We start from the raw sequence: 25,370 nt of genomic DNA, 5'->3' as shown, positions 1-25,370 counted from the left end.
GAACACCTGAATTCAGTTATTTCGATGGGTGACTGAATACTTTTGGAAATATAGTGTATCAGTTCTGCTATTTGGAATCCAAAATTTTCCAAAAGATCCAAAAGAACCTTAGAATTCTAAGGGGATGAAATGTACGTGATGTACTGGGCAGTGGACAATGTGCACATGTTCAAGTGGAATAATAGACAATATATAAAATAAGTACAAAAAGTCAATATACAGACAATGAAAACAGAATAAACTAGAAACTACAGCTTCATAGAATAGAATCCAGGGCTATTATGAGTATGTGTGAGTAATATGTACTAGAACAGCATGCTGTAGGACATTATATGCCGTGCAGTGTCCAGTTCAGGTCCATTAGAGCTCGCATGAGAGAAAGAACGCAATGTGCTTCCTCTGATAAGAGGTTTCGGTGGCGAGGGTGTTTTCTGCTGAATTTCTGCTGAATTTCTGAATCTCCTGCTGAGTCCTGAATGAACCTACGCAGGCAGGTTTAACTGACTATCACTCTAAATTAGAATAAAAGCTGAGTCAGTTGTAGCTGAATTACGGTCAGCGTTTGAGTTTGAATGGTTCCTCTTGTGTTCCTCTCATGATAGTGCAATTTTGAAGGCAACTGTGATTGGCTGAGAGTCGTGTCAATCATAATTTTGCAATCTAATTTACATTAGCGCAGTTCCCTACACGTGAAGTTTGATATTTTACCAAATTTTTATGTCCTTTTTTTCAGCTGGCAGTCAAATACGAGCCCCACTAGCAATTGTCCGCCCTGGGGGTCCTCAGGGGGGCCCGCCTATGCGGGGCTCGGAGCCCTTGGTGGTTGCTGGACGGGCCCAAGGCGTGCACCTGTCCCATGAGGAGATCCAGAGACTGCGCTTCAGGCCCACTGTGGGCACGATCCGCCTGGCAGAGGGAACTGAGTGCAAATTCAACTGCTCCATCGACTACCGTGACATCGGACAGGAGCTGAGCATCATGTGGTATAAGGATGGCAGAGAAATCCCTGATGGCTTGCAGGCGGCAGTTTACAACCAGGGAAACGTTACTCTGCTGTCTTCCATCAGGTTAGCAGAACACATTCATCACACACTTCAAAATAAAGGATCCTGAACAGATCTTGGCTCGAACTCAGTTATAGGAAATGACCTTTGGTTGCCTCAGAACTATGGAAAATAAAACTATCAAGAAATAAATGTCTAATAAACGTCAAATAATACGTCATTTGTTCTTTCCTCTCTTTTTTTATCCATTTTATGATTAACACAACATTAAAAAAACACAAAATATGTGGTTATACCACGGAATTTAATCATTTACAACCCCTTTTTATCCTGATGTTAGTTATTAGTGACAGCCCACTGGTTTATAAACATTTCCAAGTTTTTTGGCCTTATTTTGAAGTCAAAGTCTAAAACACTCTATTGAAAGTCAATATTTTTTCGCTGTCCAAAGAAAGCAGGAGAGGGGAAAACACTCTTTACTTTCAGTGTAAGTTAAGGTTTAAAAGATTTTATTCAAAGCAGTTTTGGAGCATTTAAATTGGTACATTCATCATTAAATTGTCATACAATGCAAAGAGCAGCTGCCATGCTGATGTAAAATCATGTAGAAAAGTAAAAATCACAAAAAAAATGGAGATACATGTTTTTCTGCGGACAGCGATGACATTAAAATACAATACACCACTGGTAAAACCTTTACTTTAGGTTGCATTATGTTCCTTAAAGACTTAAAAGGTTCTAGCAGTCACCGAGGGAGCAGCCAGGACAGCAACAGAATTCAGTTTTTGGTTGATTCAGTATTCTAGCAGCCAGTATGGTTAAATGATATTGTTATTTTTCAAAAAGCATTTGGTACACCATTTAGGGAAGCACGTACTTCAAGTAAAAACCAGACAGTCAGACAGTCAGACAGTCGCTCAGACACAGTCACCTGGTGCACAGCCTATTCACCACCCTGCCATCAGGACGGAGATTCCAAAGCATCCAGGCTAGAAGAACCCGGTTAATGAACATTTTCTACCCACAGGCTGTCAGGCTTCTGAACAAGCTGTGAAGCTGTGGGTCCGTCCCCAACTACCATTTCACTCAGTCACTCTGTCAGCATTATTATTATATCATATCATCTCTGCTATGGACAATAACACCATAAAACTAAGCCACTTTAAAGAACAATAACACTGAGTCAATTAAGCCACTTTAAAATGTATATATTCTTCACAGATTATCCCTTATTTAATATAAAAATATTTGTGCATAGCACAGAGGGTTTTTTCCTGACCTAGGTTCCTCCTGTCTCTATATTTTGTGTATATTTAATGTATTTCAGTTTCAGTGTTTTCTTGTTGGCTTAAAAAATGTGTGTTTGTGTGTGTTTGTGTGTGTGTGTGTGTGTTTTGTGTTCTGTGTGTGTTCTTGTATTTTATTTTTTTTTTTTACTTATGTACTTTCTATAGAGTGATTAGCTGATTATCTGAGCTTCGCTGCAAGCGTTTTGAGTCATGAATGTCCTGACATGATGACAATCAAATGACAAACTTGAACCTTAAAAGCGAGTAATTTTTTGACTGTTCCATAGAGGAGGTGAAATTATAGGCACATTGTATGTGTACAGTATAGTGGGTCAGACTATTCCTATATCATTTTTATTTATTTAAAGTTCCTTTTTCAATGTCAGAAAACACATATTTAACAGAATATTATGCAGAAGTGACATCTTAGCAGTGTGTCGTGCCTTTATTACAGTTTCCATTCTTTTCGGGCGACTCACTTTCACTTTATCAAAGAAATCAGCACACACACACCTCCAAAGTTCAGTCTTAGAAGAGCTTGATTTTCTCCTCTTTCTCAAAGATGAAAGTGCTGTTGATCTGATAGGGCAGTTCTGGTGTATACCAAGTCTTCCAGGTGGTTGTTGGGAGCCCCATTTTCTCTGTAGCTTCTATTTTGAAAACGCTTGTTTTTTTGCTTGTATCAGAGGGACAGTGAAGGTGGAGCAGAAGATTCTAATCTCCTTCTTTTTTTCTCTCAGTATTAAGAACGTCCAGCGAGCAGATGCTGGCGAGTACCACTGCAGACTGAGCGTCAGTAACAAAGTGATTGAGTCAAATTCCGTCATTGTGGAGGTGGAGGGTGAGTACCTCTACGCTGTGATACTGCCACTTAAGTGATTCTCAGATTTGGCGTCTCACTGTTTCTGGTTATTTCAATGCAGGTCCGCCAACTTTCACCAAGCAGCCAAATGATGTGAATGTAACACGGAACACCTCGTTCACCTTGACCTGTGAGGCGGTAGGTCCCCCAAGCCCTGTTATCATCGAGTGGCTTCACAAAGGCCACAAGATTAACCAAACCGGACACTCTCCCAGCACTGTCACTATCCAAGGTAAGTGCATTGGAGCTTCCTAAACTCTAGTTTTGGCCGTATTGTATTCTCCCACCAAACGGTGTTTGGAAAGACCAGCTTTTAAAAGTGAATGGGTTGCCAGTACATGTGCGTTGAGCACTTTGAATGTGACCGAATGGTGCGTACCATCTTTATTTTCATATATTATTGCAATGCACACATTCTGTTGGCTATCACAGAGTTCTAATTAGCTGTTTTGCTTTTATTTTACTTATAAAGCAAAGGTGGATGTGGAAATATCACTCATTTTGACAGCCTACACACAAAATAGTACCATAAAAGGGTTATTTGACTTGTAACAATATTAAAACTGTTTTTGGTGCTATACCTTTTTGAAAAAGATTCTATTATAGAAACATTGACATTTACATTACATTAATTTTCCATCAATCTGAGGAACCCTTTCACGATACAAAGAACCCTTTCATCATGCAAGGAGTGTTTTTTTTTTTTTGTTCATGGCTTTGTATAGAACCATTTTTCTCACTGAAGAACCCTTGAAGAAACATCTTTTTTAAGAGTGTAGGCAGCGTGTTTAGTAATCTGCTCTGTAAGCTGTCCTCACGTTGCAGGATTGAAGCCACACAAACATGTGATCTTTATAGGTCAGATATCAGCCACTTTTCTATAGGACTGAGTCTGACTTTTTACAAAAAAAACAAATAGTCATGAATAATAAATTATGCTAATTAAGAACCTTTCATCGATTGCTCTTGAAATGACTCATATCCTGGTTTTATGTACTAAAAGCAGTCATAATTCATTTGTACAAGCTGATATATGCAAATACAACGGAGCTGATTAGCCACACCTGTATAGTGCCTCACTCAGTGTGAGTGGGTGGGGCTAAACTGCTGGAAGTATATCATCACCAGAGCACAAAAGCAGGCTGTTGTTGGAGCTTAGTTTTATATGGGCCGTACAGACTGGGGAGAGAATAGTACTGTAGCACTGCCTGTGCGACCCTGAGCACATGAGGGACACTGGGGGCAGGAGAAACATCCGCCACAGCCATTTCAACTTTATTGTCACACCAAACAAACAGTAAAACCATAGCTGGTCACTTTTCAGAGGCTTCAAAGCTAGACTTTTCAGACTCGTCAGTCTGACGCTGCTGCCGCTTGTCCCTTTCTCCTCTCTCTCTCTCTCTCTCTCTCTCTCTCTCTCTCTCTCTCTCTCTCTCTCTCTCTCTCTCTCTGCTCTCATGCTGCTAGATCAGCATCAGCTGTGTCTCATTAGGGGGAAGCGTGAGCTCCTGAGTCAGTCCGCCTCCCCGTCACCACTCCTGCTCCGCAGCTTGGCTGCCCGGATCAAACGTTAGGCATGTAGTGTGTCCCAATTCAGGTTCTGGATCGAGGTATGTCCTTCAAATGCTGTTTAGAACCGCAAAGGATGAACCGGAATGAGACAGTCTGCCCTACAGCGGATTTCCTGTTTGAGTCACAGCGCCCGCCCTCCACCCACCACGCCGCTCCTGTCAAGTTCTTTAAAGATGGACCCAGAAACTGATTTTAGTTGTTTATTTTTTTAATTTATTAGAGATGCTTCACCAGCAACTACTGATGAGATTGTTGTTTGTTTACATTTGCATTGTTAGCCATTGGCCTCAGTTTAAACCCAATACTTACATTTATATATATTTAAAGCGTCTCTTCAGCCGCCGTTCGCTTCTCTGTTGATGCTGCCGTGTTCTTGAATCCTCACCAGCATGCCATGAACCTCAGAATATGTTGGCTGGTGAAGGATCCACCCACTGCATCCTTCATTGCCATGGAAAAGAAGGACGCATATCTCGGCCACATATGAAGGAGCCTTTGAAACGGGACAGTCTAGTTGCAGCGCTGTGATGCAGTCGGCCTTCAAATGCAGCCTCAGAAGGATGCAGCACACACTGATGGTCTAGTGACCTTGCTGCAGAACTGGAGGCGGGACCCGGGAGGTTGTGTTTGGGACTTGGGCGCCTCTCATGGCTGTCATCAATCTCCCCTCTTGCCCGGATGACGTCGTCCTCTTAGCGTGCGAGGCTTGGGCACCGCCTTTCCTCTCTAGCAGCCGTCATGAGACGGGCGACTGCCACAAGTACATTTAACAGCGTTCACATATTACTTTCAACTTTTTAAAAGTATATTCAGTTGATACAGGCCCTTTAAAGCCCCACGTCTGTAAACGAGCTGTTCAGTGAAATAGCTGATTTGTTGATATTTTGGGCAAGTGAGTCAAGCAAAAGTGGAAGGAACCCACTGAACTTGAGCTGCGTCTCTGTGGTTGTGTGTGACGTATGTGGATCATGCAGGTGACGCTAAGGGCTTATGCCGTTCAGGACAGATGTGCATTCAAAGTAATGACGTTCATGAAATGATAGTGGTGATAGAGGGCACATATAAACATGCACCATCAGATGCAATAAGCTGCTGCTCAGGATGTCTGTGTTATATCGCTGTGCTAGTTTGTGGAACAACAGGAAACACTGGAAAGTGCTGAAAAAAAGTGACCCCCCCCCCGATGACTCTTACTGTTCAAGTGGAAATGAGGATACATAACTAGATTCAGAGGTCAGGAAAAAATGGTGCAAATAGTGAGTCACTTGTCTGGCCAGTGGCCACAGTATCAAGAATCTGAGAAGTGAGGTAATGTCATTGTTATCCTCTTTTTTCCACTCTTTCATGGGTTTGTGTCCCAAAAATAGTCATAACTTATTTTTTACATAACCATTTCCAACCTCTCCTCATCTCTTAGAATCAGGGTTATTATAGTTAACAGAAAACTAAGAGCGAAACAAAAACTAGCAGTGAATAAATGTGCTTGAGAACTGTTATGAAAATAAAAATTACACAAAACCTAAATCAAAACTACAATGTCCACTGCAAAAATAGCTCAAATTAAATGGAAACACTGATAAAAAGCTCTAGTTTCAGTTTTTTTCGGTGTGTGAATGAAGTGGAACTCTTCTGTGTTTGGTCTTTAAGGAATACCACAGCTGGGCTGAACTCAGTCGGCTGCTGTTCTAATTTTATTCTACTCTTATCAAATATAGTCTCAGTGGTCATTGTAATACTGATAACCACAACTACACTGGTAATTGAAACTTAATCAAAACTAAACGAAAACTGCTACTTTCCCAAAAATAAAAACAAAGCTAAAACCATGAAAGTGCCCTTTAAACTAACTGAAGCCAAAAACGTTTCTGTGCCATTTAGACTGATATATGCAAATAAGCTCTGTTCTGATTGGCTGCCCTCAATTAAAAAGCACTCCTTATAACTCCAGTTTGAGTGTGTGGAGCTAAATTGCACTGTGGGTGGATCTATGCCGGTCAGGCATAACATTCTGACCACTTCCTTGTTTCTATGCTCATTGTCCATTTTATCAGCTCCACTTACTGTACAGGTTCACCTTGTAGTTCTGCAGTTACAGACTGTAGTCCATCTGTTTCTCTTGATACTTTGTTAGCCCCTTTTTACCCTGGACCATGGACCCTCACAGAGCAGGTACTATTTGGGTGGTGGGTCATTCTCAGTACTGCAGTAACACTGATGTGGTGGTGGTGTGTGAGTGTGTTGTGCTGGTGCGAGTGGATCAGACACAGCAGTGCTGCTGGAGTTATTAAACACTGTGTCCACTCACTGTCCAGTCTATTAGACACTTCTACCTTGTTGGTCCATCTTGTAGATGTAAAGTGAGAGACGATAGCTCATCTGCTGCTGCCCAGTTTGTGTTGGTCATCCTCTAGTCCTTCATCAGTGGTCACAGAACGCTGCCCACAGGACGCTGCTGTCTGGATATTTTTGGTTGGTGGACTATTCTCAGTCCAGCAGCGACACTGAGGTGTTTAAAAACTCCAGCAGCATTGCTGTGTCTGATCCACTCGTACCAACACAACACACACTAACACGCCACCACCACATCAGTGTTACTGCAGTACTGAGAATGATCCACCATCCAAACAGTACCTGCTCTTTGAGGGTCTATGGGGGTCCTAACCACAGACCACTGTCTTAAAGTATCACTTTTTTTTTTATATATCGCCCACCTCTGCTCACTGTCAGTACCTGTTATACAGGAAACACCTGTATGACATAATAAGACGTCATTGTTAATCTCATGCACATTTTTAGGACAGCTAGCTGTTGTCCAGTCCAGTTAAATAATAATTAATTCCTTGTTTCTGGACGCCTCTGTTTTGGAAAATAAGCGTTTTCCAGTCCCCACAGTGTTCCCTGCAGTCAGTTAAATGTTACAGCAGAGCTTGTTGTTCATAGTTTACATACCTGCAACTTGCAGTGTTGAATTCTTACATTGTTCTGATGGCACACATTGTCAGGCCTGTGTACAGACAGTGGCTCAAAAGACTAAATGAACATGAATTAAGATGATTGAGGTGTGGGGTGTAATCAGAGAGATTCAGAGGGGTTTGGTATGAAATGGTTCAGACATCTTTACAGTGGTGGTGATAGGAACTAGGGGTCGCCATGACTACAACACAAATATAGACATTTTTTTTACCATCCAGAACCACCACTGAACTTACACGAGTCTTCTGAGTTTATATGGAATGTTGATGATGGAAAATAGTGGAAAATCTGGAATAAGTTTTCTTTGGGGACTATTTTGCCGCACAGCGCCCTGCATGTATCCCTCCACCATGAATGGAGTTTAAGTTCTCTAAACTATCATAAAACAGCATCTCAGTCATCAGGCAGTGAATTCATAACCATTTCATGTCGGAACTTTCTGTGAGGGAGCTTTTAGAGGTGGACGTCTGGTTCCTATCACCACCACTGTGAACAGTTCTGACTCTGGAAGTTTCTCTAGAATGGAGCGTATCAAAACATGCTCGGTTCGGGAGGCAGAGTGGCTCAATAACAAAGCAGCAGTTTGTTTGCCTCAGGAACAAAGCAGAGGTGTTGTGCAAGCGGGATGTGAGGAGTTAAAGGGCACATTTTTGCTTTGTTTCGCCATTTGTGAGAGAGAGAGACATAGTGAGAGAGCACAAGAGTGAGAGTAAGAGCGGGGGAAGGGGACAAAGAGAGTGAGGGGGGCGAGAGGGAGATTAGCAAAACAAAGGAGCTCATTGAGGCTAAGAGGCCAGAGGAGGGCAAGGCAGTTGTCAGTAAATCCCATATGAAAAAAATATATATTCTAGGTGTATTTACCAAATATATATGAAAACAGCCAAAAAATGTATTTGCTACATATATTTTAAAAATGCATTTATTTAGGTTTTTAATTTTGCAATTGTATATAATTTCACCAAAGGTTACAGACGTAACTAAACATACATGAGCTGAATGAACGGTACTGACTTTACGTTAAACATGTACGTCTGCAATCAGACTCTGACAATGTACTTCACATAAACAAGATATCAGATCAGAACTAAGTATCAATACCTACAACACTCATTTCTGTCCCTTTAAAGGATCATTTGATCAGATTTAAAATGAAGAGACTGGAACACAAACTCATTTCTAAAGGTATCAGACAGGATTCTGGAGACTTTCATACACTTTCAGATGGAGCTGATAAACACATTTATGGTACATTTGTGTGTGTAATATTTCCCCATACATTTTAAAATATATTTGGTTAATATGGCACAATATTCTGAAATACATTTTAGTATTTGGAGTGTATTTCAAATATATCAAAACGTACACCAGTCAGGTGTAACATCATGACCAGCTCCTTGTTTCTCCGCTCATTGGCCATTTTATCAGCTCCACTTACTCTATAGCTGCACTTTGTAGTTCTACAGTTACAGACTGTAGTCCATCTGTTTCTCTGATACTTTATCCTCTTTTACCCTGTTCTTCAGTGGTCAGGACCCCCATGGACCCTCACAGAGCAGGTACTATTTGGGTGGTGGGTCATTCTCAGCACTGCAGTAACACTGACGTGCTGGTAGTGTGTTAGTGTGTTAGTGTGTTGTGCTTGTGCGAGTGGATCAGAAACAGCAGTGCTGCTGGAGTTTTAAACACTGTGTCCACTCACTGTCCACTCTATTAGACACTCCTACCTTGGTCATCCTCTAGTCCTTGATCAGCGGTCACAGGACGCTGGATATTTTTGGTTGGGGGACTATTCTCAGTCCAGCAGTGACACTGAGGTATACCAGCACAACAATGAGCGTAGAAACAAGGAGGTGGTCATAATGTTATGCCTGATTGGTGTATGTTTATATATATATATATTTTTTCATTTGGGGATATCAGGCTACTCTCAACACTCTCAAATAACTTTGAGGCTTTGCTAACTAGAATAATGAGTCGCATCTTCCTGCAGCCACAGGCTTCACTGAAAATCAGCTGTTTTGTTGTGTTTAAACTGGACACGTATCAGCATCTTCGGAAAATCCCCTGGAAGGAATCTGTGGCTGAAGTTTTACACTGAAACTTTTTTGGTTACAAAGCATAAAACAGGCAGCCAGCAGCAGGGCTGTGTTTCTCCAAAGCCAATGACAATAATACAGAACGTCCGGCCGTCATTGGCAATGGTGCCACATCCTTCATTCCACCTGACATAAATCTCACCATATCAGCACAGCTGCAGGCATATTTTTGAGTATTGCCAGCATGTAAACACAGCGCCAGCCAGCTCCGCTGATTCTGAGGATGCGGAGAAATTAGCTAATTGGGTCATTTTTACCGCAGCATGATGAAGATATAAGTGTAGAAATGTGTGAAAAACATGCCTTCATGAGTTCTGTGATGTAATAAGGCACCCAAAATAAAAAGCTCACGCTGAAATTCAAGAAATGAATATATCATGAAATTGAATAAGAAAAAAAAAAAACCTTCTCAGATGTACATGTGATGTTTCTTCGAGGGCTCTTCAGTAAAGAAAATGGCTCTATATAGATGAACACTCAAATGCACACTCATGATTAAAGGGTTCTTTGAATCGTGAGATGTTTCTTCAGATTGATGGAGAATGTGGTGTATATGGTTCCATATACCACCAAAAAGGGTTCTGGTATTTTTACGATCTTAAACTTGTATACAATGAAAGAACCCTCTTTGGTGCTACACAGAACCCTTTTCAAAAAGGTTCTACATAGAACCATCTGAAGCACATCCTGCATCAATTTGAAGAACCGTTTAATCATGAAAATGGTTGTTTGAATGTTCACAGTTCTATATAGAACTTTTTCTTTACTAAAGAGCCCTTGAAGAACCAATTTTTTAGAATATTCCTGTACATTCTAAAAAAATGTACAGGAACATAAAAAGGAAGCCAGTTATTGCAGGATCCAAATTTTAGAAGAACTTATTTGGTTTCTACACGATCATTTTCCATCCCTCAGATTTAAATAGCCTGTTTTGGTTACTTTGCTTTATATATGTAAATGATATACAAATGAGCTCTGTTCTGATTGGCCAGAAGCAGTCTAGGCAGAAACACTTCTCATAGCTCCAGCAGGAGTGGGCAGGGCTAAATTGCTGTAGGCTGAATAGGTGTATTATGTTGGTGTTCCTGACATCACAAAAACAGTGAATTGAAAATGAGCTGTTTTTGCAGTTTTTTTTCCATATTTGGCTTTATGGCTTGAGCACGTTTTGAAACTTTACCATTTTTCATGCTACGTCAAAGTCTTTTTTTCATGATTTAGGCCTTTAAGCATTATTATTTAAAAATGAACAATGAATGAATGAATACAACTCCAAATTTTTAATTACTTAAAATATTTACATTTTTAATATGTAAATACACACATTTTTACTTACGTGAAATGAAAACACCAAATTTTCACTTACACTGTCAGTGTTAAAACAATAATGATATGATAATGTATATTACTGAAAATAAAATGATAAATAATGATGATGAGGAAAAGTCTGTTTTCTTCAGCTTCTTAAGCATGAATCTGCCTTTCTGTAAGATCCTGGGATGTTTTTTTTGTATCACAGTATCACAGTAAAACTTTTGGAATTAAATGAAAATTAGTTTTTGTTCTCTGGGTCAAAGTCTCCTTCCTGCACAGTAGCTGTTACATAATGTACAAACACAGCCCGGAAACTGTTAGTGTACGTTTTCATTCACAGCCTAGAAGCGAATTTAGTTTTCTGGCCTGCTGGTCAGCATGTGTCAGGTTTTGGCATGACACTCACTGAAGACAGACTGTAGTACGATAGAAACAGTTTGCTTTCTGCTAAGATCATATCCCACTCTGAGCATTTTCCCAGTTCAGATTTTAGAACATGCACTCATAAAATAAAGGTGTTAGTGGTGCTTCCATATAGAATTACATTGTGGTTTGTACTGAAACAGATCCAGATCAAGCTGTCAGCCACTGGTGTGGCTGATCTTTCTGATTAATATTGTGACTGCAGTTTAAATTGTGATTAAATTGTGATTCAAAAAGATTAATCAGAATTCAAAATGATTGATTTCTCTCAGTATGAACCTCCTCTAGCTGTACAAACAACAAAACTATAGTCAAACTCATCCCTACTGGATTGACCCTGTTGAGTGTCGCTGCACTCACGGCTCTTTCTAGTGTGATCATCTAGCGCTGTGGAACCAAGGGTGAATGCTCTGAGCTATTGGAGGTTCACTAGCCACGAAAATCACACAGCACAGTTATGATAGATTCACTCTTATTGAAGTAGAGAACGCGGAACACTTTCTGCTCTGGGGCCTCATCTCCTTTCAGACTGAAGGGAGCCAGTCAGAAATGCTATGAACCCCTGTTTCATTTGGATTGTGATTGGTTCCTCGGCGCCTCATGGTTGCAAAAATACAGCACTTTGAAATTGGGTGAATGTTTTTTAATCACCCTGAATTCGTTAAACTCGTTAAAAATTTGTTAAAAAAATTCGTTAAAAAAAAAAAAAGAGATTACGGTCCTTTTTTTGCCAAGAAGACCAGAATACTTTTCTGGCTTGAGGACTGACCCCTGAATGTAGTGCACTAATCTGCCAGTAAGTTGTGGTTGTGACGTCATAAAACGTGAAGTTTTGGTTCCCTCTGATTGGTGTGTTCTGTGAGAGTTTTGTGTTATTAGGTTCAATTTCATTGCTTAAAACTTTAAGGCAGTATTTTTGATAATGTAGACTATAATTTTTAAAAGATTGCGGCTCTTGCGTTTTGGATATAAAAGCGATATAAAAGCGATTAATCTTTCAGCCCTAGACCCTGGACACTGTTTGGTGGGCCCTTACCTGGCTGCCTTTGTTTGGCCAGTCAGTGAAGTTTTTTTTTATGACTTCACAGCACACTAGAGGTGGGCGATATGGGCAAAATTTAATATTGTGATACTTGAAATTTTTATAAAACACTGTATGTCACAGTATTTATTTTTTTACATTTGGGACACGTTCAGTCTCAAAACATAATGCACTGTTTTGCTTCCAGGTTGAACGTGTTTCATCATAACAGTGCAAAATAGTGTGCAACAGGCTTTAAATTACACCCAAAAAGTACATGCTCTGTGAGGGTTCATGTGGGTCCTGACCACTGAAGAACAGGGTAAAAGGGGGCTCAGCCAGAACAGAGGAAAGCGTGACAGCTTAAAAGACGTCAGGGTGGCCTTCTCAGCTGCCTTGGTTGCAGCACTTTCATAACACAACAGTGTTCAATGCACCACTGTTTCCTTTTAAATAAACATTTTGCCGATGTCGGGGCTGAACGCAGCCCTGATCAGTTGGAGCTGAGAACTTACTGTAACAGAACCTGTTGCAACAAGCCTGACATTGTAACAATGGAAGAACCCTTTTACAGTAATATATAGAACAATTTTCAAAAAGGCTCTATATAGAACTACCAATAGCACGTTCTCCATCAATCTGAAGAACCCTTTCATCGTGCTGAGAATGCTTTATGCATGCATAGAGTTGTTTTGAGTTCTTTTTAAAGAACATAGCAGAGGTAGAAGGTTCCTGAGTGTACTCACGTTGTACTATATGAAGGAAATTATATTAAAATTTCAATACTTCGTTTAATGTTGTGTAGTAAGCTGGAAGATATCAGTGAAATCTGGAGAGAAACAGGCCGTTTGATGTGTTCACAGTGTGTAATTTGTTTCCCCAGCGCTGCAAACCATCTCAGACTAGAACAGGTCGTATACAGAGTGGGTAAAATTGGAGGTTCTCCAAAGCCAGTAATTATAGACCACCAGTTACAGTGTGTACATACGTCCTGGCAGCTGAGCCTCCAGACCTCCTCAGCTTCTGAGCTCTTACCAGAAGTCAGCTGCCTCCTGTTGTTTCTGAACGGCGTCTCTGCTCGACCACTTTTGTTTTTGAAATAGCTCCACCGCAAATTAAGTGAAAGTTTGGGGGAAGCTGTGTTTGGGCCTTTCCTACTGCAGCTTGTTGCCACCGTACTTACTTAATGGGCTATGGGTCTCTTGAAACCGCTCACCAAAATCCCATTTCTTGGTTTTGGCTGGAGCCAGGCCATGTTTGCTGGAGCTTTAAATAGAACTCTCTCAAAATACATTTGTTTTATGAACCTATAGAACCTATGGATTTTTCTGCTGTTTTGCCAGACAGAGTTTAGAGTATATTGTGTAAGGTGTAGAATGTACAGTACAGAGTGTAGAGTATATTGTGTAGAGTGTACAATATAGAGTGTACAATATAGAGTGTAGCGTGTAGTGTACTGTATATCATATTGTGTAGAGCTTAGAGTGTACATTGTAGAGCTGCACAAGAGACCAAAGAAACACACAAATGTGAGAATTTTCTCCATAGAATGTAAAATAATAATCATATTATCTTAGTTTAATGTTGTTTCAGTGTATTGTGGTCTTTTTCTTCATAACAAGCATAAAAACATTTAATTGCTCAGTAAAAATGTTAGAATTAAATAATATAGATACAATACAATAATATTGATATAATAAGTGATTTCATAGATGTCGATGTGTTGATTTAACCATTTCCTGCCCTTTCCTTGAGGAAGTCCAGCATTATTTGTTGTTGTTGTCATCCAATATTTAGTTTATCTAATCAATACTTATATCAGTGTGTTAAATCTACGCTTTGGCTGAGAGCGAAGAAGTAAACTCTGGAACCAATCCTGTCTTCTTTGAGCTTTTTTGCAAGATAGAAATAGTTTTTCTGTCTATTTGTATCCATTTTTATTTATTCTGATGATGTTTGGTGATTGTATGCACTCAAGCACACTGACTGTCCAGATAAAAGGTTTAAAACAGTTTGCAAAAGTGCCTAAAACTCGCTCTGTGCTGTGTGTACATTAAAAATCTCAAATATCATCATCGACCCACAATTCCCACATCAGTCCATTCCTACTGAACATGTCAGCCACGTTCGTTTCGTTGAGTGAGGCGGTGATAGTGGGTGTCTGTCTTCTCAGGTCAGGAAAAGTGAACTCATGATCACCTGCAGCTGAGCACGAGCAGTGTGCTTCACCCAGACGTGCCTCTCATCTGAGCTTTCAGTCATTTTGATATCCAGCCCTCGTAAACAATCAAACAAACAGCTTCCTGTTAACTCCACCAGGGAACGCAGTGTGCCTTTTTTCACAGCGTTTCCGAGCTGCACAGTGGAGGGAAAAAAGGGGAAGAAATATACTGGCACAAAAGGGATATTATGGAGATGCCGTCACTTCTCTTGGCAGGCGTCTGTCAAAGTGGAGCGGCTGAAAGACTGGTACTGTGTGGCCATGCTGGAACCGATTATTCCAGAGGATCCCAGTGTCATCTGTCAGTGCAGGGCTTGTAGAACCTGGTAATGGAATCATTTCCCAGTAATGCAGTTTAGCACTTAACTCGCCCAATAAAGTCATACAGTGTCTTAAATTATATTCTAGTCATATTTTACTGATTATGTAATACTTTCTTACACTATTGGGTTTGTTCAAGATTTTATTGTCATTGCACAGAGTACAACAAAATTGGGCAGCAATCCTAACGATTACATTTACGCATTAGGCAGATGCTCTTATCCCGAGCGACTTACAATTTGATCAATTTATACAGGTAGGTTAAAGTAGTGATAGGGGTGTTTCCCAAGGACTCTTACTGGTATAGTGTAGAGTGTTTTACCAGTAGGGGCATTGAACCCCAGCCTACAGTGTAAAAGGCGTTACCCATTACACCATCCACTGTATACCCACTACACTACACCAATCGCTACATACCCACTACACTACACCAACCACTGTAGACCCACTACACTATACCAACCACTATATATATATACACATACATACATACATACATACATACATACATACATACATACACACACACACTACACTACACTACACCAACCGCTATATACCCACTACACTACACCAACCGCTATGTACCCACTACACTATACCAACCACTATATACCCACTACACTATACCAACCACAGATTACACGAGGAATAAAATAAAAATACAACCCCAATTCCAATGAAGTTGGGAAGTTGTGTAAAACATAAATAAAAACAGAATACGATGATTTGCAAATCCTTTTCAACCAATATTTAATTGAATACACTACAAAGACACAATATTTAATGTTCAAATGGATAAACTTTATTGTTTTTTGCAAATATTCACTCATTTTGAATTTGATGCCTGCAACATGTACAAAGAAGGTGGGACAGGGGCATGTTTCCCACTGTTTTACATCACACACTCAATAAGCGTTTGGGAACTGAGGACACTAATTGTTGAAACTTTGTAGGTGGAATTCTTTCACATTCTTGCTTAATGTACAATTTCAGTTACTCAACAGTCCGGGGTCTCCGTTGTCGTATTTTGCACTTCATAATGCGCCACACATTTTCAATGGGAGACAGGTCTGGACTGCAGGCAGGCCAGTCTAGTACCTGCACTCTTACTATGAAGCCACGCTGTTGTAACACGTGCAGAATGTGGCTTGGCATTGTCTTGCTGAAATAAGCAGGGACATCCGTGAAAAAGACGCTGCTTGGATGGCAGCAGATGTTGCTCCAAAACCTGTATGTACCTTTCAGCATTAATGGTGCCTTCATAGATGTGCAAGTTACCCATGCCATGGGCACTAACACACCCCCACACCATCAGAGATGCTGGCTTTTGAACTTTGCGCTGATAACAGTCCGGACAGTCCTTTTCCTCTTTGGCCCGGAGGACACGACGTCCATGATTTCCAAAAAACAATTTGAAATGTGGACTCGTCAGACCACAGGACACTTTTCCACTTTGCGTCAGTCCATCTCAGATGAGCTCAGGCCCAGAGAAGCCGGCGGCGTTCCAATTAACCTCTTCACCTGTGGAATGTTCCAAACAGGTGTTTTTTGAGCTTTCCTCAACTTTCCCAGTCTTCTGTTGCCCCTGTCCCAACTTCTTTGGACTGTGTTGCAGGCTTCAAATTCAAAATGAGTGAATATTTGCAAAAACAATAAAGTTTATCCGTTTGAACATTAAATATCTCGTCTTTGTAGTGTATTCAATTGAATATAAGTTGAAAAGGATTTGCAAATCATTTGAAAAACATTGAAATGAAAAAAACATTTCTCTAGTCATCAGTTTGAATAAGAAGCTGATTTACTGAGAAAATCATATTGCAGTCAGACATTATCAGGAGGATTCTTATTCACCAGCTTTCCAGTTCCACTAGTTTGGACATTCACATGATACCACCAGCACTAGGAGGGTGAAAGCAAACACTGGCTTCCTCTGAATGCTGTGAAGTACTGCCACATTCTTTTGAACTGTCACTACAACAACATCATTGGATAACTGTAACTGCAGCACCATTTAAGGTGAAACAGGCACTTGGAATAAGAAGCCAAAATCAACTTCATCTTCTTCTTCGCAACACTGTGCAAAATTTATCATTTTCCTTTTCAAACACTCTGAGATTAAAGATCTCTTTCTCAGGAGTGCCCTGACCAAGATAGACAGTCAGCAACACACAACAAAATGACCCCACCAGGGGTGGACGAAGTACATAAACCATGTCCTTGAGTTAAAGTAGAGACACTCAAGGTAAAATATCACTCCAGTAAAAGTTAAAGTTCCTCCCTTTAGACCTCCACTTGAGTAAAGGTACTAAAGTATTTGAGTTCAAATATACTTAAGTATCAAAAGTAAAAGTACTAAAAGATTAATTATGGTTTTAATGTCCTGTTTTCAACAGACTCACTTCATGAACTCGTTTTAGGTGAAAATCCTCCAGTGTCTCTCTTGGTAAACCAGTCTTTTAATAGAAGGTCATTAATTAGTGACGCTGACGTCTATTAAAATGATCATAAGCACAAAACACTGAAGGTAAACAGTTTCCATCAGGGAGAACCGAGTGGCTCTGAAATCACTTTTTACAGACAAGCAAAGTTTCAGTTTAAGATTTATTTACAACTTAGTTCCAAGTTTAATAAAAACTGGCTTTAAACTCAGGATCACAAATGAGCTCCTTTACTATGTTGATCTGTAGGTCTCTGTTCATAAACATAAACTAGCCCAAACTAATTTACTATAAAATGAAATGGTGTTTGTAGAAATTCAGAAAAAAGACGCATCAGTCACGACTGCATATGTGGACATATTTCTATATTGTGTTCTATTTACACAAAGTTAGGTTAGTTCATCATTTATGTTGAATAAACTCTCCCAAAATTTTACGCTGCTGCGCTGACATTGAACCGTGTGCTGCACTGGGTCAGTATGACCAACAGGTCAAAACAAGCTCAAAACAAAGTGACTGCTGTGCCCTGATTGGTGCTCACATTTTTATACACACAGAAACCAAAAGGAACGACAGATTTCTCAGAATGTAGTGGAGGAAAAGGTTAGAGATTAGACTTTGAAATGTAGAGGAGGAAAAAGTCAGATAATAGAGTTTGAAATGTAGTGGAGTGAAAGTAAAAAGCCACCCAGAATGAAAAATGTCAGTATGGATACACAAAAAACTACTTAAGTACAGAAACTAATTACATTTACTGGACAGATACTGTCCAAAATAAATGTGCCCACCTTTGTTCTGGATTGCCATGAGCACCAATTTTTATTATTATCATTGTTACGATCCATTTTTAGTCCTTATATTGGTTGTTATAGATGATATTGATAATACTTTTGGTTATTTAACCACAAAACAGGCATTTTTTTTTTTAACAACATTCAGGACTGAACACACTCCTGTCAGACGTGAGTTTGATCGTACAGATGACCCAAAGACGAAACTGATGAAGAAATGGTCATAAAGTCTTCCTCAAAGCGGTTGAATTAAATCAGATTTCTGCATCAGCCTCCCTCAGTGGAAGTGATAGGAGGGCAGATTAATGCGTGAGAGGGGAACTTGGTTGCTTACATTCTTTGTGCAGGCTGTTTTATCTTCCCTGCAGATTTTGGGTGATTTCTTACTGATTCAAGATTATTATGGTATTTTGAGTCTCCCTGGGGTCTCTCAGTGTGAGTGATATATAGCGTATCACTTTTGGACTGCTGACAAAAGCATTTGAGATCAGAGTAAACATAAAAGGAACAAATGTAGCAAATCTAACCTGAAATCTCATAAATGTGCTTGTTATTCAAAGCGCAGCCAAGCAGGTTGTGTAACAACAGTAGCCACATGTAGTCTAACCAACTACAAGTAGGTAGCTAACTATGTTAGGTGGTTCTTTAAGGGTTCTTTAGTAAAGGGAATGGTTCTATATAGAATCATTGACACTCACAGAAACATTAGCGTCATCAAAGGGTTCTTCACATTGATGGAGCATGTGCTATAGATGATTCTGTATAGGGTCAGGGGAGTCTCAGTTCTCCCATTAGAGTAAAGGGACCCAACATAAGAGAGACTAAATTGAACCTGGTGGGCGTCGCATGTAATTTTCTGACGAAGTGAGTTAATTTGAGCTCATAATGTAATTCTGCAGTCTAGAGCACCGAGCCGCATCTCTCTGGATTAAAACTGGAGAATGTTAAAGCTTGAGTGCATCTCAAACTGACATTTCATTCCAAGCTGTTTGAGTTCATGTGATGGGTAATGTTCACACTGTTGTGTCATGCGATGAGATGTGTTTTTCTCAAATACTGAACCTAAGACTGGGCAGTATATATCGTTAAACAGTAACAATACACATCATTATCATGTTAAATGATGTCACAATTCAATCCAATATGCTTTTCTGATCGTATTGTGAGTATCGTCAGTGCTTGTAGACACTGACCAATTGCATGTTTCATTGTAAAGAGAGTAAAATTAGTCAGTTTGACTGACTTTAGTGAAAATATTTAATAAAAACCCCCATGTTCACAGTTTTTGATAGTATTTTTTAAATTGCACTTTTGGCTTATTTTTCTCTCTCTCGGTCCCTGATCTGGGGTCATTTCTCATGTCTTCAGGTGTGGATGCACCCACCCAGTACAGCTGTGAGGCGCACAATGCTAAAGGAGTCAGTGTGTCTAAAGAGGCTCACGTCAACATTAAAGGTAGGATGGAATTCACCTGCGTTCAGCTAAAACAGAGAAACCGTGAACCAGGGCTGCATCTGTGGATCCTGGTTGGTTTCGCGAGGTTGTGAAAGCCTTAGCCAGTTTCATGTCACGTAGTATTATTATTATTTCAGGACTTCCTGCCAAGGTGTCAAAGGTTACTGTGGTCAGACGGGAAGCAAACAAGCTCTCCCTGAGCTGGAGTCCTGGACACGATGGCTTTTCTCCTCTCACTATGTGTCATATCACGGTACGTGAATCAATAAAGCGCCCATCTTGCCTTTTTAACGGGCCCGTGTCCTACATTTTTCGTGGTAGTGTGTTCTCTAGAGCTCTACTCATCACATTTGTGTGGCCATATTTCATTTTTCACATGACCGTTTTCAAACCTCTCTTTATCCTTTCAAATTAAACAGGCTATTTTTTGTTACTGTTACTGTGCATTCAGGGGCTGTAATATCAAATTAAGTTGGTGTAGTAGACTGAACTGAAGGATATATGAAAATGTGTTGGGTTTTGTTACATCACAGATATTGAAAATGAACTTTATGGATTTTATTGTGAAACTTTATTGTTTACAAGCTACATCCAACTTTTTGACCTTAAGAAAGTGGGGAGAGTTCAGTTTTTTCATAAAATAGACCCTTTAACAATTAGTGATGTTGAATGTTTAGATACACACATACACATCTTCTAAGCTGCTTCTCCTTCTGGGTCGTGCTGGAGCCTATCCCAGCGGTTATCGGGCAGAAGGCAGGATATACCCTGGACAGGTCACCAGTCCATCACAGGGCAGAGAGACAGACACATTCACGCCTAGAGGCAGTTTACCATGTCCAATTGGCCTGACTGCATGTCTTTGGCCTGTGGGGGGAAATCAGAGACACGGGGAGAACATGCAGACTCCACACAGAAAGGACCCTGGTCACCCAGCCTGGGAATCGAACCCAGGTTCTACCTGCTGTTAGGTGGCAGCGCTACCCACAGCGCTACCACGCCACCCATGTTTAGAAACAAAACATTTTTTTTTCTGCATTTTTTTTAGATGATGTCTGTCTTGTGTTTCAGGTGAGGGAGCTGGACAGAAAGGTGGGCAGCCCCACTGGAGCGCACAGCGCCTCAGTCCCTCCGTTCTCATATAACATTACTGGCCTGAAGGCCATGACCTGGTACAACATGAGCGTGTCCTGCAGCAATGAGATCGGCCCCTCGCCCCCAAGCGCCTGGGTCCAAAGCAACACCACTGAGGGAGGTGAGTGTGGAGAAAAGTGGTTCAACTCATAAACACCAAAAAAATGTCATTTTTAGCCATTTATCCATTAAATATGAACGCCGTATGAGCAAAAAAGATCACTTTACCTCGACATGCAGTGAAAACCAAAAAAAATCAAAAAGATCTAGTCAGCTATTTCAGAGACAGTGGTCATGCATTGGGCCAGACCAATCACAGAGCTTGATTTAAATATTCTGGTACGATGCTTTCTTTTACAAATAACTCATATCAGTAATACTCAGCATGTTTAAAATGACTGGTTTGGTTAAATGGCTGTATTGTGTCGTTTTACTGTTAAAATAAAGAAATCAAAATTGACGGCCCCCTAGCTGTACCAAATCAGCACGCTTGGAAGGGGCTGTACAGGTTGAAAACCACTGCATTCAGGCTGTGTAGCATATTCCCCCCAAAACAGCATTATATTTTACGGCAGGATGCGTGTATCGCTCATTCCAGTATGGATCCTGGATTGATTTCAGAATTGTTCAGCGTTAACGGAGAAGCTACACTTATCATGTGTCACTTTTCATGAGGTAACCAGTTAAGAAAAGAGGGTAAAACTGAACCTGGAAAGTGAATGCAGGCTCTTTTACTCACATTTGTGACTTAAAAAATATTCAGTGTGAAGATAAATGCTACCTTACTGAGCATACTGTACATTGTTATCACTGAGATTTGTCAAAAAATAATAAAACCATTAAAAATACACAGCTCTTTAACTTTTACATTAATGTAGAAACACAATGCTGTGTCTCTTTGCTGGCTGTGGTATTCAGGGCACTCAGCTAATGTTCTCATGGGAAAGGAGTGGGAAGAACAGAGACTACCAGTTTCTGTAGTCTATTTACTGTGATGTGCTATAGAACTTCCTCCCTATAACACCACCTGTGAAGACCTGCTCCCTCTCCACTTAGCAGGTCTTACAGGTGAATATCTCACAGTTTAGATGCTGAGGGTACGCTTAAGTGTTGTTTTGGTACATTATTTGACATCATCCAAATTATTTTTTGACAACTATTTTTTGTCTGGTGCTTGGTCTTGTGTAACAGTTATTAAGGTAAGAGTGATGATGTTTTATCAAATTGTGATAAATTATTATAGTCACAGTGTGCCTTTCTGAGTATATTGTGAATATTGTCTATCCAAACATCATTTTACATTATTTTACAACATTGTATCTTATTTATTGTTACTATATTGTTTACTACATTTTGTTTATTTATTAGTACATGTCACGATTGGCCCCTCCCAGTCATCCATGTGCTTTTGTTTTGGTTTTGGTCTGGTCCATGTGTTTTTGTCTTAATTCCTTCCCGGTCCTGCCCCCTTGTTTCCAGTCCCTGCCCTTGATTGTTTTCCCCTGTTACCCTCTTGTTAACCACCTGTTTCTCGTTACCTGGCCCTGTATTTAAGCCTGTGTTTTCCCTAGTCTCTTGCTGGTCTTTGTTTTAATGGTATTGTTTGATGTGTAGTTCTGTGTTTCTGTTATCATTTTGCTTTCTGTTTATTATGCTCCTTGACCCTGGACTGTTCTGACCCCGAATCTGGATTTGCCCTGAATAAATCTCGCTTATCTCCGCATATGCATCCACCTCCTCATCGCTCCACAACGTTACACTACGATTATTCTTATTTTTTAGCATTTGTTATGTTTTTACCATTTTACTTCTCAGTCCCAGTTTTCTGTATTGGCTTGGCTACACTGTAAATGAGGGTCTACGTCAATGTGGATTGATTGGTTGATTTGATTGACTTACAGAACACTGGCCAACCGTGTGATGTAATCCCAGTTTCTACATTTTGTGAATGTTTATGTATTGGCATTGTCAGATATATACATTATCAAATATCAGATAACAGCATCAGCCTATGCTTCTCATATTGGTTTAATAATTATTCCTGGTTAATTGGATTTATTGTAGCACAGCTTTAGGCAGTATGTTTAAATGTAGCACTGCTGGGGCTTGTTTTGCTTATTAATGTAACATATCAAACCGCAGGAAAACTCAGTATTGTGTTATATTGTGGTATATTGTGTTGTATATTGTGAATGAGCCACATCTACATTAGATCTTCATACATATTTACATAGACATTATGTTTAAATAAATGAGGCATCCTTATTCAGTTACCAAGAATTGTAGTACTCCACCAAAATGACATCTATTTAAAGCACTTCTTATTTGAAGGAGATGAATCCTGTGCTATGATTCAGCAAGTTAATAATGGTCAATAAGAGAACAAACAAAGTTCTTGAGGAAATGACGTGAGGGTGATTCCTTCATTAGTTATGAAGTCCTGTTCTCTGTATCTCCATGCTTTTCCTGAAAAGCGCTGTGGGAATAGGAGTGGTGCTGTAGAGGAAACGTGCCTTCCCTCTCAGGCGTGTTCAGCTGGAGTTTCCTCTATATTCCTAAAGGAACAGTAGCGACATGTTTTCAGCACTTCAAAGCTGCGCTGTCATTTACTGCCACGTGGTCCAGAAGCTTGAGGTTCAGTAGGAGCATAAACTAGTGTAGATTACTGATCATACTTGACGTCCACACACTATATCCAAACGCTGACACCTACTTATCCAGCACTTGTTCTGAAATTAGCAGTATAAAACAGGAATTCGACTGAATTCTCACTTAATGTAGTCATAAGATCTTAACAGAGTGGTTCAGAGCGGTTTGGTGTGAAACGCTCCGTTCTAGAAAAACTTAAATCAGAATTCCTCACAGTGGTGGTGATAGGAACCAGACATCCACCTCTTAAAGCTCTCTCACAGAATGTTCCTACATGAAATGGTTATGAATTCACTGCCTGATGACTGAGACACTATTTGCAATAATTTTGAGAATTTTTTTTTTTTCAAAAACTGAGACAGGACAAACTTAAGACATTAAATGTTCAGAAAAGGTTTTAAGTGATGACACCTTCACATTTGGGTATAAACAGTGTATAAAGGGAAGGCCAAGTTCTGAATGAGCGAGGATGAGTTGAGCCTCACAAAAAAATCCATCTGCGTATCAACAAGCGATTGCAAGGATTTTAGTTGTCTCACCGTCTGCAGTCCATAATAAAAGATTCAGGAAATCCAGTGAAATCTCTGTGCGTAAAGAGCAGAGCTGAAAACCACTACTGAACGCCAATGACCAATAGTCTTGAAAAGATTTTGGCCTTTTTCAAATGGTGGAGGGATACATGCAGGGTGTTGTGAGGGGAAAAATAGTCCCCAAAGAAAACTTATTATTCCAGATTTTCCACTATTTTCCATCATTAACATTCCAGAAGACTTGTGTAGGTTCTCTGGTGGTTCTGGATGGTAAATAAACTGTCTATATTTATGCTGTAGTCATGGCGACGCCTGGTTCCTATCACCACCACTGTAAAGACATCTGAACCATTTCACACCAAACCGCTCTGAAAGATTGATTGATCTCAATAACTGAATATGCAGAAATTTTAAGAATGATAGAGTTTGTTCCCCTGAGCATTAGTGAGGTCAGGTACTGATGTTGGATGGTCAGCTCTGCATCCCTCCAACTCATCACAAAGGTATTGGATGGAGCTACATCACTCCAGAGAACACAGTTCCACTGCTCCACAGCCCAATGCTGGGGGGCTTTATACCCCACGCTTGGCATTGGATATGGTGACCTTAGGCTCATGTGACCTCGGTCTGCTCCAGTGGTCAGTGCTTTTCTCCAGAGATTGTACAAGCTGTGTCAGCAGTGGGTGACCTTAGTGTAGCTGAATTCACTCATTCGGTGGTCTGTCTGGGTACTTTTGGAGACGGAGTGTATGTTTGAGGTCATTATAATGTCAGTTTTAATGGTTTGGGTTTAACTTGAATGTTTGACTTCTTCATTGTTCTCAGTGCCTTCAGTGGCCCCTCAGAACGTGAGTGTTCATGTAAATGAGTCCATGCTGGTGATACGATGGAAGCCTCCTCCAGCCGACAAGGTGAACGGAATCCTGCAGGGATATGACATCAACATCAACGATGGGAAACACGTGAATAAGGTCAGTTATTACATGTCGCTGTTGTCAGAAGAAAACCTCGTGTCTCCAGAATGGTAACTTTACAAGAGAAGGAAAAACCTACTTCACCTTTAATAAAATCAGTGGAGCCAGACTTTTTTTCCAAGTCATTTTGGGCGATTTATTTCAGTCCATTTCTTCATGAAATTTGCATACAGTGTAAAAGGTAACAAGTATTTTCAAATTATGTCAAAAACTGAAAATTGTCAAAAAATGGAGATTTGGGGGTTTTCTTTCGACTACAGCAGTATACTGCTTTTTTATTCTTTTTTAAAGAGAGATTGT

General features: G+C 40.1%; 1 protein-coding gene across 1 annotated transcript in view; it reads left to right on the top strand.

Moving 5' to 3' along the window:
- The window catches only part of mertka (c-mer proto-oncogene tyrosine kinase a), a 52,766-nt gene that overhangs the window by 4,593 nt on the left and 22,803 nt on the right, over positions 1 to 25,370 (top strand). The window contains exons 2-8 of the mRNA XM_017702656.2: positions 734 to 1,067; positions 3,034 to 3,134; positions 3,217 to 3,387; positions 19,697 to 19,783; positions 19,921 to 20,036; positions 20,855 to 21,038; positions 24,922 to 25,067. Coding sequence (XP_017558145.1) covers positions 734 to 1,067; positions 3,034 to 3,134; positions 3,217 to 3,387; positions 19,697 to 19,783; positions 19,921 to 20,036; positions 20,855 to 21,038; positions 24,922 to 25,067 — 1,139 coding nt within the window. The remainder of the gene's footprint in view (positions 1 to 733; positions 1,068 to 3,033; positions 3,135 to 3,216; positions 3,388 to 19,696; positions 19,784 to 19,920; positions 20,037 to 20,854; positions 21,039 to 24,921; positions 25,068 to 25,370) is intronic.

The sequence above is a fragment of the Pygocentrus nattereri genome, chromosome 5 (genome assembly GCF_015220715.1).
Source record: "Pygocentrus nattereri isolate fPygNat1 chromosome 5, fPygNat1.pri, whole genome shotgun sequence".
In the NCBI taxonomy this organism is placed as follows: domain Eukaryota; kingdom Metazoa; phylum Chordata; class Actinopteri; order Characiformes; family Serrasalmidae; genus Pygocentrus; species Pygocentrus nattereri.
Note: the sequence above shows the minus strand (reverse complement) of the source record. Positions and strands in the feature narration are given on the sequence as shown.